The sequence below is a fragment of the Rhizopus microsporus genome (assembly GCF_002708625.1).
Source record: "Rhizopus microsporus ATCC 52813 unplaced genomic scaffold scaffold_12, whole genome shotgun sequence".
Lineage (NCBI taxonomy): Eukaryota > Fungi > Mucoromycota > Mucoromycetes > Mucorales > Rhizopodaceae > Rhizopus > Rhizopus microsporus.
The window spans coordinates 205,280-221,125 of record NW_019671927.1 but is presented as its reverse complement, the minus strand read 5'-3'; the positions used below and the strand labels follow the sequence as shown (position 1 = coordinate 221,125).

Below are 15,846 nucleotides of genomic sequence, written 5' to 3'. Positions count from 1 at the left end.
GTGATTACCTTAAAAAGATGGACAAAATTGCCGAAGCTGAATCAAACTTAGTGCTAGATGCTCGTTTGAACGGAGTTTGTAAGAGCAAAGGGGTAAGTTGAGAACTCTTTGTTCTTTTTTATTTGATCGCTCACCTTATTTTAAATAGATCTTAAAGAGACAAAAAGCAAATGTAAGATTGTAAAAAACACGCATGATATCGCCATTATGAGGCCCTATTCTCTTACTTGAAGATAAAAAAAAGTGACCAAAAGAAGAAAGATATTTGATATACAATACATCTTATACTTCAGAAGCTGATTTGACTTTATATTCTTTAGATCACAAAGGACATCAATACCATGGAAGAGTTTTTTAGCTCTTATAAATACAAAGCAAACATGGCTGCAAAAGAAAAGTACTGTTACTTGTAATTATCCTTATGACTGCTAAGATACCTCTGTAATAACACAAATTGAACAATTTGTCAAAAAATCATATATTTGACAACAACGACAAGAGCGACAACTCCCAGGTGAAGTCGGTACCAGAACGTTTGCAAGCAGAGTTGATTTTGAGTGACGTCGACCCTGATGAAGAGAGACTTGAATTCTTGGCAACTGAGGTATTAGAGGTATGTAACTTTAACTGCGAACCTTTATTCTTAATATAGCCAAAGGTTTACATCTATTTAAACATAGTTGGATGGCCTGAAAACAAAGCTGAATGCCATTGAAAAATTACCCCTCAAACAAAGCAACAACACTTAGAGAAAGAGATCTGCCGTTTCAGGTAATGTATTGACATACAATTATACTTTCTTGTCCATCCAAGCTAATAGTCGTCCTTGATAGTTTAGATATGCATGTTCACAACAAGTTCTACTTGAACCCAAAAAACATCAGCAGGTACTCTGAAGAAGATTTCAAATTGAAATTCTGGTCGCACTTAATTGAAAAATCCTTCAGTATCTCGCCGTTCTTCTTACACTGGTACGTTTTCTTTATTTTCTCATTACAGTCAACTAAATGTCGTTTTTATTATGAACTGGGGGGATACGGTTCCCGATACCTTCTCTTCACTATCCCCCAAGCTAAAGGTAGGCTTTCGAATCCTATTGTCTGTATCAAGCATGCGATCAGACTATTCAGTTGGCGAATTTGCCAAGGTTGCCTCAAGTACCAAGTTTTATGGAGACAAGTTAAAAGCCGCTCTGATTACAAAAAAAAAATCATCTCAACTATTTGCTAGCTGACTCTAGTAACAAAGTTGTACTGCCTTTCTTTTTAATCATGGGTTTTGAGCTTTGTCTGTTGACTTTAGAGTTGATAAAGCCAAAGCTGTATATTATTAAAGAAGTGACCACCTGCCAATTCCCTATCACAAAGAATACCATCAACGATGGCGGTATCCAAGATTTGATAAAGTGTCTTGACAAGATGAATGTAAGAAAGCGATATTGTTGGTATAGAGATGTTCATGTACTAATTGTGATATTTGCTGTAGTTGTGGTTGCTGTTGTATTTGTAATGGATAGAAAGTACAATGGAAATCTTTATGTTTATTAAAATAGACTCTCTATTATTTTTGAAACAAACATTTACATGGACTTTACTAACTGTTGGGGTTTTCATTTATTTTATCTTTTTTCTGGCATAAAGACGGTTTCTTTTTCTTTTTCTGGTTAAACCGTGGCATCTGAATGATACATTACAGATTGCTTGTGCTCTGTATCACGATTATTTTTACCTTGACAGGTCATGCAGAAAATATAGAATTGCGGCTGACTAAAAATAGAATCAGTGACAAGCTTAACCATCGGTCATATCAGCATTATGCCAAGCTTTACAATGACGAAGGGTCTCAATATCTTGTAAATATCAGTATAGGCAACCCTAAACAAGACTTTACTGTCGCTTTAGATACAGGCAGGTAAAAAGGAAAGAAAACTGGACTTATTGTAGAAAAGACTTATATATGTTAGCTCCGATTTATGGGTGCCCTCTATGCGCTGCCCAGTGTATCAGTGTCCTTTAGCTCGTTTTGATTCACAAAGGTCAAATACGTTCAAGAGTGTGTCATTAAACGAACCATTCCGTGTGACTTATGGTATAGGCTTTGTCGAAGGCGTATACGGACAAGACAGCGTGTACTTGGAAAATGCTCATGCTGAAGATCAAGTGTTTGGAATGGCACGTTCTACGAGTCAAATAATTTATCCAAAGGCCAGGGGTGCAAATGGTATCCTGGGCTTGGGTTATCCATCACTATCCTCCAGCAGAGATCATGATCCGTTTATATTTCAGCTGGCAAAACGAGGCTTGATCGAGCAACCTCTATTTTCTATCAGCCTGGGATCTGACCACGGATGGGCAGGAGAGTTAGTGTTGGGCGGCATCAATCATGACAAGTATGAAGGTGACATTTGCTTTACTGCAACTCGCGAAGAACAATTCAATAAGACATATTGGATGGTGGGTGGCAGAGCTGTTGAAATTGCTAATGATCATACTGTGATCATGAATAGAACCTTTGAATCTACAAGAAACTTTATTGTTGATACAGGTACAACGCTCACATACATGGATCAACAGCTGATTGATACTGTCCTGCGTGCGCTCTCAGCAGATGGGATTCATGTCACGCTTGATCATTCCTCGGGGACATACTTCATTGACTGTCAGTCTGCAGCAAATTCAAGTCATCATGTGCGGTTTATCTTGGACGATGACATCAAGTTGAGCATTCCGATAGAGTCATTAACTATTCCTTTGAATGGAGAAACAGTTTCGAGTTCTTCGTTATGTATGTTTGGATTGGCTCCCTGGCTACCGACAGAGCCAAGCTTGATGATGGGCAGAAATGGCTGGATTATGCTGGGCGATACGGTCCTCAGAGACATCCTATTAGTATTTGATATGGAAAAGCATCAGATTGGTTTTGCAAAGGTAACATATGGTCTACGTGACCTTCAAACTAAAACATTATATCTTAGGCAAAAGGGACATCTTCGTCTGTTGCATGTACACTGTAACATCTTAAATGACTATCAAACAAACAACGGTGGGAGAAATATCAAGAAATACTTTATTGAATACACACACATAATTGTTTTCTTTTTATGCATTAAAATAACTTCTCACTTTATTCGTCGCATTCTCTGCAAGATCCTTCACTGCGTCTAGATCAAGGGCAGCTTGATCGACGATTCTACGTGCCATAGCCACTGCATGATCCTGTACGTTATCCCAGTCAGTCAACGAGACTGTATCATGTCCACTGTACGTATCCACCTCTTGTGAATCTCTGCCAAAGTACATATCGGACGAAATAGCCTTTGCAGATGAGAATTGGGAAAGACGACTCTGTTCAGCAGCTGAAATGGCAGGATCATATTCGTTCCTGCCAAAATATTGGTCTGAAGAAATAGCACGTGCTGAGCCAAATTTTTCTCTTGCTGATGTCGTTTCCTCTACGTATGGTTTTTGTTCAGGCATTGACACGTTCAAACGAGCCATACCAAAGCCTAATTTCTCGTATTCTTCTTCCTTTGCAGTATTGTTGTCTTGATACATCAGCCGAGAAGACAAGGGCTTTCTTGAGCCCTCTTCATCCTTTGTCATCTCTTTTTCTTCTTCTTCTTGATATTTGGCTTTTCGTTCCAAATCTTGTTTTGCTTGTGCTTCAGCTGCTTCGAAATTGAAGTTGACCGGTGCTTTCTTGACTCCAAGCTTTGCTGTCTTTCCTGGCTTACGAGGTGCACGTATGCCCATCGCTGTTCGATTCGTTGATGTTGGTCGAGTAGTAGGTGGCTTTGGCGTAGTAGATGTAGTAAGCGTAGTTTGTGTTGTTTGTACTGGTGGATTCTCGTCCACAGGCTTGCTCATCGGTTCTTTCTTTTTTTCAACCTCTTCCTCTTCCTCTTTCTTTTCTTCCTTCTTTTCTTCCTTCTTTGGAGGCTCATTTTCTTCTTGGATGTCAATGTCAATTACTACATTGGCAGGATGCCTACAGTCCAAAAATAAAGAGTTAGTTTAAATCCATCAACTCTATTTTTTCATTACGTGATGGCATCTTCAGCTGCTCTCTTTGTTAATAGCTCTTTATATTGTTGACCAGCTCTACTACTATATTTTTGTCTAGCATCGTTAGTCGTGCTGATTGATGATTTCGAAAAGAATTCAGAAGCTGCTTGGTTTCCGCCTACTTTCATCAGACGTAGTTGGTCCCAGGTCCAAGAGTCAAGCACAGTCGATCTAGTATAGTTAGTCATATAAAAATATGTGTATCTTTTTATTATAGTTTACCTTACAAAGCTAATATGGACCCCCAAGTTTCTGTGAGCAGAAGAACAATTGGTACAAATGTAGATGCCAAATGATACTGAAGCCCAGTCTGGATTCTTAGTGTGGCAATCAAAGCATGACTACAGAAAGAAGTGAGATATGGTTACAAGTCTTTTTGTCTTTATTATTTACTTTATTATAACGGTTTTGCTTTAGCTTTTTAAATACAAGCTGAATTTGTTCCTTGGTTGGTTCAGGCATTTTAAAGATAAAAGGAGTTTCAAGAACGCGATTTCTCTCAACCCTCAATACAGCATAAATTTCATCCAATAAAAATCTCTTTCATCGTGTTTGTTAGACTTTTACTCTTTTTAATTATATTGTTTTCTTCCTTTGCTTATAGTCTCTTTTTTAAGCAAGAATAAGCTTATACATCTTATGTTTGTATAATACCTCTGATTTTCTCTCCTTCTCTCTCTCTCTTCAATTTAATCTCTTTTTTATATAAATGATCTACTCCCTTTAATTGCCATTGAGTGAGGGCAGTCAAAGGCACGCACAAACATGTATGTATATACAGATCAAAAAGAAAAAGACTAGATACATATCTTTTTCTTAAAGAGGTTATATAAAACTTGGATATCGGATTTTCATTCTATATGCGTATGCATGATAATTGGAAAAAGTCCGTTGAAAAGTATTCAGGTACATGTATCATAATGAAAACTATAAGAAATAAGAGCTAAGCTTATTTTTGCTTTCATTATTGATTTAGCTGCATTATTTATAGCTTTTCATCATAATAATATAAGTATACAACAAAAAAGTTGCTTAAAAGTAGTTTATATGTGACTCTTGAAAATGATTAAACCAACAATTGGCAATATATCAGTAAAAAAAAAGGTAAAAAGGCGTTGTAGAAAAGTAAAGTAGATGTGACAAAAAAGATATACCTTTGCGCAACACTCTTATATGCAAAAAAAGTCGTTTAAAAGAAACGCTATAGATGCATATATGTGTTTCTTTATTTCCTTGTATTGTTGTTATTCCATCATATATAAAAGGCCGTTCCCATTTTTAGATCTTTCTTTCCTCTTTCTTTTTTTCTCTTTATATATTTTGACAAGCAGTCAAAGTATCCTATGCGTTCATATATGACTACTCCTTTACGTGAAGAAGATCTAAGTGAAAGAAGAGTGAGCCTATGGCAGCAATTTACAAGAGGTAAATATATGTATATATATAAAACAATGAGTATGACAACTAACAAACGTATTTAAAGAACCAAACCTCACTATTTATTCTGACCTTATCATATCAATTGAATCCGTGGCTCAACCTGTCTGTTCCACTGACCTATTTGATGATCACAAAAATTCATCTACTGTCTATGGTACAGCAAGTGAACATACGTATAGGGGTGAAGATGAGGATCTCTTAGTCTTTGATGACGTTGAAGACAATATAGAAGTGTGGGATAACAATAGATTACGGCAAGACTCAAGTGATGAAGCAGAAGGAGTGTTGTATTTCTCTGTTGATAATTTGATGAGGGAATCATATGATGATATCGTGGAGCCTTCTTGCAGTAAACAAATTGAACTAGGAGATGGGTTTGTTCTTGAATTGATGGATTCTAGTGATGATGAGGAGGAGGAAAAAAAAGGTGGTCATGATAATATTCATCATGAAATTGATGATCAACAACATGCAGACGCGCCTAATGGTGGTTGCTCTTCTGGTACTTGCAAATATTCCATTACTATTGAACTTGATGAAGAAAATGAATTCAACAGTCAGCCATTGTGGTTATTAGATGATATCGTTAACAATGCATTTATGATCAAGTACACAAAAGAAGAGATGTTGAAAATGCAAGCTAATAATGAATTGTATTATCATAAAGATGGCCTTGCTGCTGGAAATCTTATCTATGGACTTATTGCCAAAGGAAAAGAAGAAGCAAAGGCTGCAAGATCTAAATGGAACAACAATTACCAGCCAAAAAGAAAGGAATATGAAGATACTGAAACATACGGCGAAAATGATGAAGTAAACACCACAAAAGCAATTATACCTTGTGTTCCGATAAGACAGCCCAAGAATCCTGATAGCAATGGACAACAAACTGGATTTTACTGTGATGCCGATGGAAAGGATAAGAATACTAAACAAAAGAATTACTGGTATATTGATTGTTCAACTTGTAAGCATGTCGTGTGCTTAGACTGCAAACAGTATTATGCTTAAACATTTGTTTATATATGGCTTTCTCTTTATAAACCTTTTACAGTGTTTCCACTTTCTCCTTTTTATCAGTACCTTCAAGAATGTATCCCTTTTTTACTTCACCAGTTATCAAGTGTTTTAAGTACGCAATCAACTTTTGCTTTAAGGTGCCCTTTTAAGAGTGTTAATATTTGAATAAAGCGAAAACCTACGAGCCTTACTTCTTGACCACCAATTCAAGATTATTTCTTGAAAGGCAGGAAACAACTACCGTAAAGTTAATCTATTTTCACCTTGTAAAAAACGACATTTAATCTTTTAAATTTTATTATATCGTCTCTGTTGGTACTCTTAAAAACAGGGACAACTTTCTTTTTGTCATAGGCTTCACATTGTCGTCTTTTAATTTTTTGGCAGTGGCGTGCGATACTGATTGAATTCAAGGGGTTTTCAGTAAGTTGCAACTCCATTTTGAACCGCCTATTCTTTGCCACGATACTTTCAGAATGATCAATCACTCATTTGTCTAAAAAACATATCCTTCTATCTGAAAAGAAAATTGAATTCATCCAAAAAAGATAATCTAAAAATCTGAAAACTGAAATAGAGGCACACTTTCTTGTTGAACTCTTTTGTACAAAAACGACTGTTTAATCTCAGGTAACCACCTTTAAATAATCCTGCTAATTCCTTTAATTTTTTCTCCTTTGTCTTGTTCAGCCTTTAACGGCAAGAATAAGATAATCATAAATTTTAAATAATTGTCTCAGAAAAGTTAGTAACAACTGGTTATTTGTCAATCCTGAAAACTAAATAAAATAAAGATATTCGTTTTAAAAGAACAAATTCAAGTTTTATCTTTTACAGTATCAATCAGCTGTTCGCTCTTTTATGCTACATTCTCTCTCCGATAGTGGTGTGTGTATATATGTGTGTGTATGATTTTAAAGCTCAATTTTGGAGGGGGAGAGGGGAGGGGGACGCATATTTTTTTACCTCTCTTTCTATTGTTATTTGACATGTCTACAGGCGATAATTATGAAGATAAACATACAGAAGAGTTTTTTAAAGAAATCGAGAATGATAAAAAGCAATATTATGAAAAATGCAGTGTGATCGATGCATTTGACGGTCTATTTAATTGCTATAGTAAAGTATTAGAATAATTACAAAACTATTGTTGACATATTATATATGAAAAGGAGTGAAAGAACAAGCAAAGCATTATTATCGTTATGGAACAAGGAAGGATTGTGAGGCTAAATGGGATTTTCTTTCTCTTTGTTTTTCAACCAAGTTAAAATCTGCCGAACAAGCTGATGTAAATTTTATATATATATACAAATATATAATGTATTCAATGTCCATCTATAGGCTATGCTAAAGGCATATAGACAAGCTGAAGAAGAAAAGAAAGTAGGTAGACCCAGCTCGGAAGATATTTGGGAACGTAGAATATAGTTTTGTAATAAAAGAAAGAGAGAAAAAGCATACAAAAAATTTTCTTGTTCCGAATTGTCTTTTTTTTGGTTTTCTTTTTTATCGTATAAAACAACCATGAAATTAGTGAGGTAAAAGATCAAAGCACGCAAAGGAAATATAATAATCCTTGATTAGGTTCTTGATGAAGTTGAATAATGAGACTGTGTCAGTAGAGATGAAGAACGGCACAGTGGTTCATGGTACAATCACAGGTGTTGACATGAGCATGAATACCCATTTGAAGACTGTAAAAATGACAATCAAGAATAGAGATCCTATCAGTTTAGACTCATTAAGCATTCGTGGCAACACTATTCGTTGCGTTATCTTACCAGACAGTTTACCGCTAGACACACTCTTGATTGATGACGCACCTAAATCTAAAAAGAAGAAAGAAGGTAAAGAAGTCTCCAAAAAAAAAAAAAAAAAGTTGTAAATGGTTTATTAAACTTGTATAAAAGCAGGCGAAGCTGGACGTGGACGCGGACGCGGTACAACACGTGGACGTGGTGGTGTTCGTGGTCGTGGAAGACGTTGATTACTTGTTTCTTAAATTATAAAATAAATCACACACAGATCATTCGTTTTTATTTATACGGCTACTATGCTTTTGGATACGTTCATGCCTTCGTAAAGCATCCAATCGAGTGAACTTTCGATCGCAATGCGTGCAATGGAATAAGGGTCGATATTTCAAATGAATCATTTGGTGCCTTGATAGATCGTAGGACCTGCGAAACGATTGATGGCATATTGTCCCTGTCACTGGATCAATAATATGTTTACAGACAAAAGGAGATGGTATGTGAGTTTTCTTTTTCCGGGGATAAAGAGGGGGCATGAATTTATGCTTATCAAAACAAGGAAAATTAAAATCTATGGATGCGATGACAGTCGATAATCTAGGCAGCTTAACCGTGGACTGTACATGGGGTAATAAAAAAGGGTCGTTAAAGGGTATGGGATTTGGTAATGGCTGCTTTATACCCTGCATACACTGTTTTAAATCATCATCTAATGATATTGCTGAATCTCTTCGTGCATCTCTTGTATCTCCTATTTGAGAAATCTTTTTTAACTCAATATCGAAGCTTGTGTCAGAACTTGTCGTAAAGTAAAGATCTGCGTCATCTTGAACATGATAGAATGCGTTGTTTCTTTTAATTAATATCGAGTACTCATTTATGTCATCAATCATACCCTTTGAATCATAAGTCTTTATTATTGTATAAACAATTTTCTTTATATACCTTTAGACACATTTGGATTTTATGTACAAGTTCATTGTACCTCAAAGTTCGGCAGGGTTTAACAGGAATACATAGAGACACTTCAAACAAAGAATTAGGCACACGAACTCTTTTAAATACATTTTAGTACAATGTAAACTCTTTATTTATTTATTATACCTGAATATGTATTCTTTAGTAGCAGCAATCATGGTTGAAAACATGGTGTATGAATTATCTCAAAGGAAACGAACAAAGGCTCTTTATATGTATGTGTTTGCATACAATGACCACATCAAAAAAGGGGTTAAATCTAAACTTATTGTAAATAATAAAAAGGGGCTTTGTGGCAAAACAAAAAGGTTATTTTTGCATCATTCAGGGAAAGCTCAATTTTATTTAGGAGAGTTATTCATGCGATGCATTGAGGAGATTAGAGTTAAAATGAACGCCCTTTTTACAAATATATTCATGCTTTTTTCTTTGATGATAAAAAGGTAAACGTGACCAAACATCAATTCTTCTCTCTCCTTCTTGTATGAATCCCATCCTCTCTCTCTCTCCTCTCTTTTTTTAAAAGTCATATTAAAAGGTTTATTGTTGCCATTAATAGTATTAGTAATACAAAAGTGTGTACACAATTACAAATATACATTATTTCTTGAATTGAAGATTAGTTGGAAATCGTTTATACTTTTTCTCTCCAATGTCATTCACAGGTGGTGTTGCCCATATAATCTGTGATACTCTAAATGAATCATCCTAATAAAAAGGGTTTAGCCTTTATATAAATAAAAAGCCTATCGCTAAACTCACGTTTAAAAATGGTGTATCATCCTTGACAAGCTTGAGTCTAGATCTATTTAATTTTAACTTGATGTATTCATCAAACACTAGGATTTCTGGATCTTGTTCAGGTTTCAGTAATCGATCTGTGATGAACTGAGTGAACATTTGAGAATTGCTCAAGTGGGATAAAAATTCCTAAATAGTATAATTTAGTATGTCGAAGGTGCATGAAAATTAGCTTTGTTTTACTCTTGTATCCTTATCAGAATGCTTCAGGAACTTTTCCTTTGAGAAATACAAAGGCTGAACCCTACCAGAACTTGTGGTATTAGAAGCAGTGATGGCTGTTGCATGATTATCCAAATGGTCAACAAAGCCTGTTCGATAATTGTATAAAAGGGAAGCAAACATGCGGATAAAGGCATTATGGATCTTTTGTTCATCAAAGCAACTAGGCAAACATGGGTGAAGGATCTGATCTGTGCAGGTATCATGTGTCACTAGTTTACATTCCTGACAACACATAAACATCTGAGCCTTTCGCTCCCCTTGTTGTTCTTCAGTCACTTGTCGACCACAGACACATCGATACCCTTGGAAACGATTGAGCTCGGCTGTAAAGATTTCTGCCATCATATGTCCTTCAATATGTTTTATACGACGTGGCATGTAGTTGTAGTAGTGAGGATCAAACTCGTTTGCTTTTTGTAAAGATGGTGTAGGCATATGAGGTGATGAATGCCCTGTGTCATGCTGGAATACCGCCATGGGTTTTGACATGAAGGTGGAAAGCCTGTTTTTAGATGTCTTTTTTTTGTTGTGGTTAATTTATTGAAAATCGTTTCATTCATTTTATATAAACTTACATCCTGAGAATCGGTCGTTTGGTTAAGACTGAATAAATTATCTGCGCCCTTTGGAGGCTCAGATCGTCTTTGGTTTGCTTTTCTATACGAATTATGCCCATTCGATGATGGTGTAGCTGCTGTAATCGGCATAGATACGCGCTGATGCGGTGATTTATTGGACGAGCTCGATAGAGAAGGTCTGATAGGGCCGGTCAGCGTGCTTTGAAGAGAGGTTGTCGAAGAGTTATAGTTTGTTGAAAAAAATGCTGAACCAGGAAATTGAGGTAGACTGGGTGTTGGATCTTCCTTACTTTCGTAGGATGTGCCCGATGACTCATTTGAACTTCGGGTGCTGACGTTACTACTCAGACCAAGAGAGTTGGAAATAAGAGAGGCAGGATTGGACCAAATTGATGTCGTGTCTGAGCTTTCAGAATCGCGTGGGAGTCGGGCAGGACTTACATACACATCTGTCGTCCTTGACCTGCTGCAGTGAAGAATGAGCTTTCCTTTTGGAAATGTGTTTTGTACTGGCAACGGTACGCCGTATGGGATCTTATATCGTGTATGCAATGGTGCATACTGTTCAAGTGCAGATTGTAATTTACGCCTTTGTCGTTCCGGTAAAGGCATCACTCGCAAACTTTGGTGAATGGTGTTGCTATCAATGTTTACAATACATGCCTATAGAATTGGTAAGTTTTTATCCTTCTCTATATTTTCTTCACTTACATCTTCAGGTACATGATCGCCTAGATCTTCCATTATGCCTTGAAAACCAACAAGATAGGGAACAGGCGCTTGCAAGCACGTCAGTAACCTTTCTGGAAGTACAGGAATATATACAAATTGCCAGTAAAAAGGAAAAAGCAGATATCTAAATGATTCACAGGCCAAAGAAAGCATGCTGGGGTATTGCGATAGAAATATAACCTTTCCTTCAGCTAATAGTGTCTAACAAAAGAACAAGACTTAGCTCTATACGTACATGTCTCACATTCCGCTATTCCCTTACTTCCAAAATGACAAGTATTAAGTGAGGTGATAGAGCTCGAAATAGAGGATAGAGTGAAAACTATTACAAAAAGAGGGAAAGTGGTTACTATCAAGAACTCACACTATATGCCTTGTTTACATTTTTTAATATAGGCACTTGGTTTATCGGAGGCCGTGAAAAGAATAAAGGTCTTGAATTGATTGTTAATCCAATTTCGAATCTTCCTGGTGGAGGCAATGGTACTTCGTCGATCAAGTTGACTATAGCACTAATTAAGATACATATATGAGTTTGGATAAGCAACAGCATAAATTTACCTTTCAATATCGATCGTAGGCTTATCATGTCTGTATCCACCAACACCCACTACATTATCGAGCACGATGCGAAGCCAATCATCGTATAAATCAATCCAAGGCATTCTCCCTAGCAAACCAATGCTTTTTGGCACCCAAATACACTCGGCATTGCATACAGCCATCTTTACAGGCTCCAAGAGTTCTTTGTATAGATCCATATTCTCCTGACATGATCTCACTTGATCTTCTAGGCTCTGTCTGCCGCCCAATGTTTCTCTCTTTGCCTCCTCTGCAGCTGCCATTTCGGCATCAATCTTTCCCTTCAAGTGTTGAGCATACTCAATAGTGCTCGTTGGCATATTGACAGCCACCCATTCTTGAATAGCCTGATTCACAGCTTGATGTAGTTCTGAAGGTAGCTTCTCGTAAAACGTCACACAGGACCCGTAGACTGTACCTCCATTTTCATCTGTCATTGCCTATGACATAAAGCTTTAGACATTAAAGAAAATCAAATAGGTGCAACTGTTTACAAATGAATGAGACTTTTCGGGAGGCGGTGAATCTCCATAAATTAGTGAAATATCTCTAGGAAAGCAAAACTATAGAGCAGTGAATAACTATCGGTATCTTTTATTTGACCTATTCTTACCATGGCTGCATAGGCTGGAAATGGTTCATGCTCAGAATAACTTGTACTTGGGTATCGCATTAAGACAGTAGGTGTAAATTTTAATTCTAATATGTTTGGTATCTTTTTATCTACTTGTTCTATATTGGACGCTGTAGACTTTTTATGTTCTATTGATTTGCTGTAAGTGTGTGTGTGTGTGTGTGTGTGCGTATGATGCAGCAGGATGTGCCCTTTACCTGACTTTGACTCGGAAGGACTTCTCCATTTTCTCGTATTTGACCTATGTACTTTTATCGTCTTGTCGCTTTCACTTCGTTTGTACTTGTCAGCGTCATGCACTGCAATCACATTATCACGAGCCATGTCCCTTTCTTTATCGAAATTATCAATGACGGTTTGAACATGGTCTAGCACGCCTAATAGTGAATTAGATGCCTCTTCCTTTGGGAATGACTTTAGAAATGTTGGGTCTGACGTGACTCCTTGAGGACGGGGCCGAGTAGCTGTTGTTTTTGTACCATTGATGGCCATCTCTTGTTGCTGGTAGTAGTGATTGTCATTGTCACTTAATTGTTGATACTTTTTGGCATTCTCAAATGTTGGTATAATATTAGCATCATCAAGTCCAGCCACAAAGAAATAGTCTGCTACTCGCGATGCGGGCAGAAAACTACTACTATTGGACATATTTTGAATAATAATAATAATAAAGAAGAGAAAGAAAAATTGTATCATTGTTGGATCAAAAATTTCAAAAAATACTTGTGACTCTATCACACAGTTTAATGTGAACATTGTTTATTATTTAAATGATGTAATTAACGCAGTCTTGATGATCTGTTACGTCTTGTACCATTACGACTTGTTTTCTCTGATTCTGGTTCTTGAGATGGTTTAGTCAATTTGGCTGGTGGTTCTTCTTGCACTAATTCAATTGATTTTCTTCTCTTTTGAGTAATCTTGGTTGTTGTCGTGATCACAGTTTGTTCTAAAGGCGGCGTAGGGAACAATAGATTGCCAAGTTCTTTTGTAATTTGATTATCCAATTGTCTTTCTTCTTTTTCAGCTATTTCTTCATTTTCAATCATTGCTTCATTTTGATCTACAGTCAAGATATCTTCTTGCTGCTCTCCGGTATAAGGCACGCCTAACACTTGAATCTGTTGTATTCCACCATCAGGGTGTAACGTAAGCTTGATATGAGATACTGGTAAGCCATAATCAACTACATAAGCAACACTACTATTTGGCGCACATGGTTCCTTGTCTACTAGTTTAAACCATTCTGTATTTGGATCCCTATATGGGTCAATCTGTTTATGATTAATGTCAAAAGAAAAAAAAAAAAAACATGTACGCTTTGCCATACTTCATTACTATTGCATCCTTCAATCGAAATATATTTAGGAATGTTTCCTATGAACGATGTTGTATCTATAATAATGTCCTTGATAACTCCCAATGTAGCTAATTGAATGACTACAAAATCATTTCTTGGTTCATAACGAGATCGTGGGGTTAACCAGCCATCAAGTCTAAATATGGTAAGTAACACAATCACAAAACCTCTTCATGCAACCTACGGTGACAAGCCATTGTCCAGCAGAATATTGGGTTTATTAGCATGATCGGCGTCTGTCCAACGCACAATCTGTGCACCTAAATTGGCTGAAGCTAGATTGTATTCTTGCTTTAAGTTAGTCCAAATAGGAACGACGTGTCCATAACAACGGAAGCGGGCCTATAATTTACATTATGTAAATCATCGTGATGTCATTTTTTTTGATAATTACAATGCCACCACCAGGAGCAGTAGTCAGCTTGATACGAGAATAGATGTGCTGATCATGTTGTATCTTGAAGAAGTTATGCGCATTCATATCAATAGGTACATTGGGAAGTAAAGTGATCCACTAATTCTGGTTGTTGGTATCCTGAATTTGACAGGTATTTGCATGTCTTTTTTTTGGTTACCTTTTCACCGTGATTTTTACTTTCAACATATCCTTCGACAAGAACATTTGTAGGCGCTGCATCCGTAAATCCAGTCGTGTCAATATCAAACCCTGATATTGTTCCAGTACATCCCAATTTAATGATCACGCTATTTATAAATGTTATTTATCAAGCATATATATATATCAAAAGAGTTCTTACTATGCAGTGCTCAAGTGTCTTTGTACTTGCCACCCATCCTTGGTACCCTCTAACATGATGTATGTTTATATTTATTTACATGATAACCATACACACTAACCTTGATAAAGGCAATGGTTTATATCTACGCTTTCTTGTTTTAACAGATTCTCTGCTTTCCCATAATACTCATCTGAAACGAACTCAATACTCGAGTTTCTTAGCATGGAGCTTAATTCTGCGTATTCCTCCAGTACCGTTTCATTAATGTCATTTGCGTCAAGTTTGATGAATTGTGTCTTTGATAATGCGTTTCCCATTGTATGTTGTTTTACAAGAGAAAAAAGAAAATTCTCGGAAAATACACCATGATGCATTAAAGTACAGTTAATCTAAAATGAGACAAGCTGAAAATCAAAATTAGGCCAATCAAAATCAAATAAAGACAACAAAAAGTTTGGAGATACACCTTGTTCGATTTTGAGTTGGGTGTCGTTGTGTGCGAAAAAAGGCTGATCCAGAAGTCACCATTCACTTTGCACTCTAGAGGAAGCCCCGAATAATTGCTTACATGAATGCCTTTGAATAATGTAAAAGAAATAAGAGCAGCTACAGTCAAAGGTCCTTTATTCTTTATCATCAGCCCCGTGAAATATTGCTATCGTCAGAACAAATGAATGCGATGAAGAGATTGTACTTTATTATTATATTGACTTAACCACTAATGCTCATCAAAGGAAGTTATTTTGCGTTACATGCTTATTCAAGCGTTTGCTGACAGGAACCAGACTTCTTATTTATAATACACAGATATATAACCACCTTCCAAATTTCTTTCATGAAATAATAAATATCATTTATTTTATAAAAAAAAAATAACCACAAAACACAACAACAACAACAAAAAAAAAAACAAACGCTTTAATCATCACCGATTA

At 36.3% G+C, this 15,846-nt stretch overlaps 9 protein-coding genes across 9 annotated transcripts; 5 read left to right on the top strand and 4 right to left on the bottom strand.

The window, feature by feature from the left end:
* Positions 1-705: 705 nt before the first annotated feature.
* RHIMIDRAFT_244766 (uncharacterized protein) lies at positions 706-1,234 on the top strand (the record flags this gene model as incomplete). The annotated part of the gene is made up of 3 exons (XM_023610110.1): positions 706-771; positions 814-971; positions 1,000-1,234. 3 exons carry the CDS (start codon positions 706-708, stop codon positions 1,232-1,234), a joined length of 459 nt encoding a protein of 152 aa, XP_023464601.1.
* Positions 1,235-1,681: 447 nt separating this feature from the next.
* RHIMIDRAFT_244765 (acid protease) lies at positions 1,682-3,013 on the top strand (the record flags this gene model as incomplete). The annotated part of the gene is made up of 3 exons (XM_023610109.1): positions 1,682-1,911; positions 1,964-2,927; positions 2,975-3,013. 3 exons carry the CDS (start codon positions 1,682-1,684, stop codon positions 3,011-3,013), a joined length of 1,233 nt encoding a protein of 410 aa, XP_023464600.1.
* An 85-nt stretch (positions 3,014-3,098) lies between these two features.
* RHIMIDRAFT_293105 (ArfGap-domain-containing protein) lies at positions 3,099-4,630 on the bottom strand (the record flags this gene model as incomplete). Its single annotated transcript, XM_023613957.1, has 4 exons — positions 4,458-4,630; positions 4,287-4,405; positions 4,044-4,235; positions 3,099-3,987 (listed from the first exon to the last, which is right to left on the bottom strand). The coding sequence occupies exons 1-4, from the start codon at positions 4,524-4,526 to the stop codon at positions 3,099-3,101; spliced, it is 1,269 nt and encodes a 422-aa protein (XP_023464599.1). The 5' UTR covers positions 4,527-4,630.
* Positions 4,631-5,419: 789 nt separating this feature from the next.
* Positions 5,420-6,515, top strand: RHIMIDRAFT_239035 (uncharacterized protein; the record flags this gene model as incomplete). The annotated part of the gene is made up of 2 exons (XM_023609090.1): positions 5,420-5,489; positions 5,548-6,515. The coding sequence occupies 2 exons, from the start codon at positions 5,420-5,422 to the stop codon at positions 6,513-6,515; spliced, it is 1,038 nt and encodes a 345-aa protein (XP_023464598.1).
* A 998-nt stretch (positions 6,516-7,513) lies between these two features.
* Positions 7,514-7,955, top strand: RHIMIDRAFT_239034 (uncharacterized protein; the record flags this gene model as incomplete). Its single annotated transcript, XM_023609089.1, has 3 exons — positions 7,514-7,643; positions 7,697-7,815; positions 7,869-7,955. The coding sequence occupies 3 exons, from the start codon at positions 7,514-7,516 to the stop codon at positions 7,953-7,955; spliced, it is 336 nt and encodes a 111-aa protein (XP_023464597.1).
* Positions 7,956-7,991: 36 nt separating this feature from the next.
* Positions 7,992-8,573, top strand: RHIMIDRAFT_26825 (Sm-like ribonucleoprotein). The gene is made up of 2 exons (XM_023612062.1): positions 7,992-8,374; positions 8,438-8,573. The coding sequence occupies exons 1-2, from the start codon at positions 8,119-8,121 to the stop codon at positions 8,512-8,514; spliced, it is 333 nt and encodes a 110-aa protein (XP_023464596.1). The 5' UTR covers positions 7,992-8,118; the 3' UTR covers positions 8,515-8,573.
* Positions 8,554-9,429, bottom strand: RHIMIDRAFT_239032 (uncharacterized protein; the record flags this gene model as incomplete). The annotated part of the gene is made up of 3 exons (XM_023609088.1): positions 8,554-9,177; positions 9,227-9,335; positions 9,386-9,429. The coding sequence occupies 3 exons, from the start codon at positions 9,427-9,429 to the stop codon at positions 8,554-8,556; spliced, it is 777 nt and encodes a 258-aa protein (XP_023464595.1).
* A 148-nt stretch (positions 9,430-9,577) lies between these two features.
* RHIMIDRAFT_314349 (DENN-domain-containing protein) lies at positions 9,578-13,502 on the bottom strand. The gene is made up of 11 exons (XM_023614928.1): positions 13,009-13,502; positions 12,791-12,939; positions 12,672-12,740; positions 12,157-12,617; positions 11,960-12,107; positions 11,858-11,917; positions 11,575-11,796; positions 10,861-11,526; positions 10,244-10,801; positions 10,022-10,189; positions 9,578-9,967 (listed from the first exon to the last, which is right to left on the bottom strand). Exons 1-11 carry the CDS (start codon positions 13,457-13,459, stop codon positions 9,860-9,862), a joined length of 3,060 nt encoding a protein of 1,019 aa, XP_023464594.1. The 5' UTR covers positions 13,460-13,502; the 3' UTR covers positions 9,578-9,859.
* On the bottom strand, positions 13,496-15,774 carry RHIMIDRAFT_293100 (galactose-binding like protein). The gene is made up of 7 exons (XM_023613956.1): positions 15,030-15,774; positions 14,930-14,978; positions 14,747-14,876; positions 14,566-14,685; positions 14,356-14,513; positions 14,142-14,307; positions 13,496-14,085 (listed from the first exon to the last, which is right to left on the bottom strand). The coding sequence occupies exons 1-7, from the start codon at positions 15,283-15,285 to the stop codon at positions 13,591-13,593; spliced, it is 1,374 nt and encodes a 457-aa protein (XP_023464593.1). The 5' UTR covers positions 15,286-15,774; the 3' UTR covers positions 13,496-13,590.
* Positions 15,775-15,846: the final 72 nt, after the last annotated feature.

Bases quoted from the DNA above. Each gene is read 5' to 3' on its own strand.
- RHIMIDRAFT_26825 (XM_023612062.1), top strand. From the start codon at position 8,119: ATGAAGTTGAATAATGAGACTGTGTCAGTAGAGATGAAGAACGGCACA. The intron at 8,375-8,437 runs GTAAAGAAGTCT...CTTGTATAAAAG, and splicing joins ATCTAAAAAGAAGAAAGAAG to CAGGCGAAGCTGGACGTGGA.
- RHIMIDRAFT_314349 (XM_023614928.1), bottom strand. From the start codon at position 13,459: ATGTCCAATAGTAGTAGTTTTCTGCCCGCATCGCGAGTAGCAGACTAT. The intron at 10,802-10,860 runs GTAAGTTTATAT...AACAAAAAAAAG, and splicing joins AAACGACCGATTCTCAGGAT to ACATCTAAAAACAGGCTTTC. The intron at 9,968-10,021 runs GTGAGTTTAGCG...CCTTTTTATTAG, and splicing joins ATGATACACCATTTTTAAAC to GATGATTCATTTAGAGTATC.
- RHIMIDRAFT_293100 (XM_023613956.1), bottom strand. From the start codon at position 15,285: ATGCATCATGGTGTATTTTCCGAGAATTTTCTTTTTTCTCTTGTAAAA. The intron at 14,686-14,746 runs GTAACCAAAAAA...AACCAGAATTAG, and splicing joins GTAAAAATCACGGTGAAAAG to TGGATCACTTTACTTCCCAA. The intron at 14,308-14,355 runs GTAGGTTGCATG...TACCATATTTAG, and splicing joins CTGGACAATGGCTTGTCACC to ACTTGATGGCTGGTTAACCC.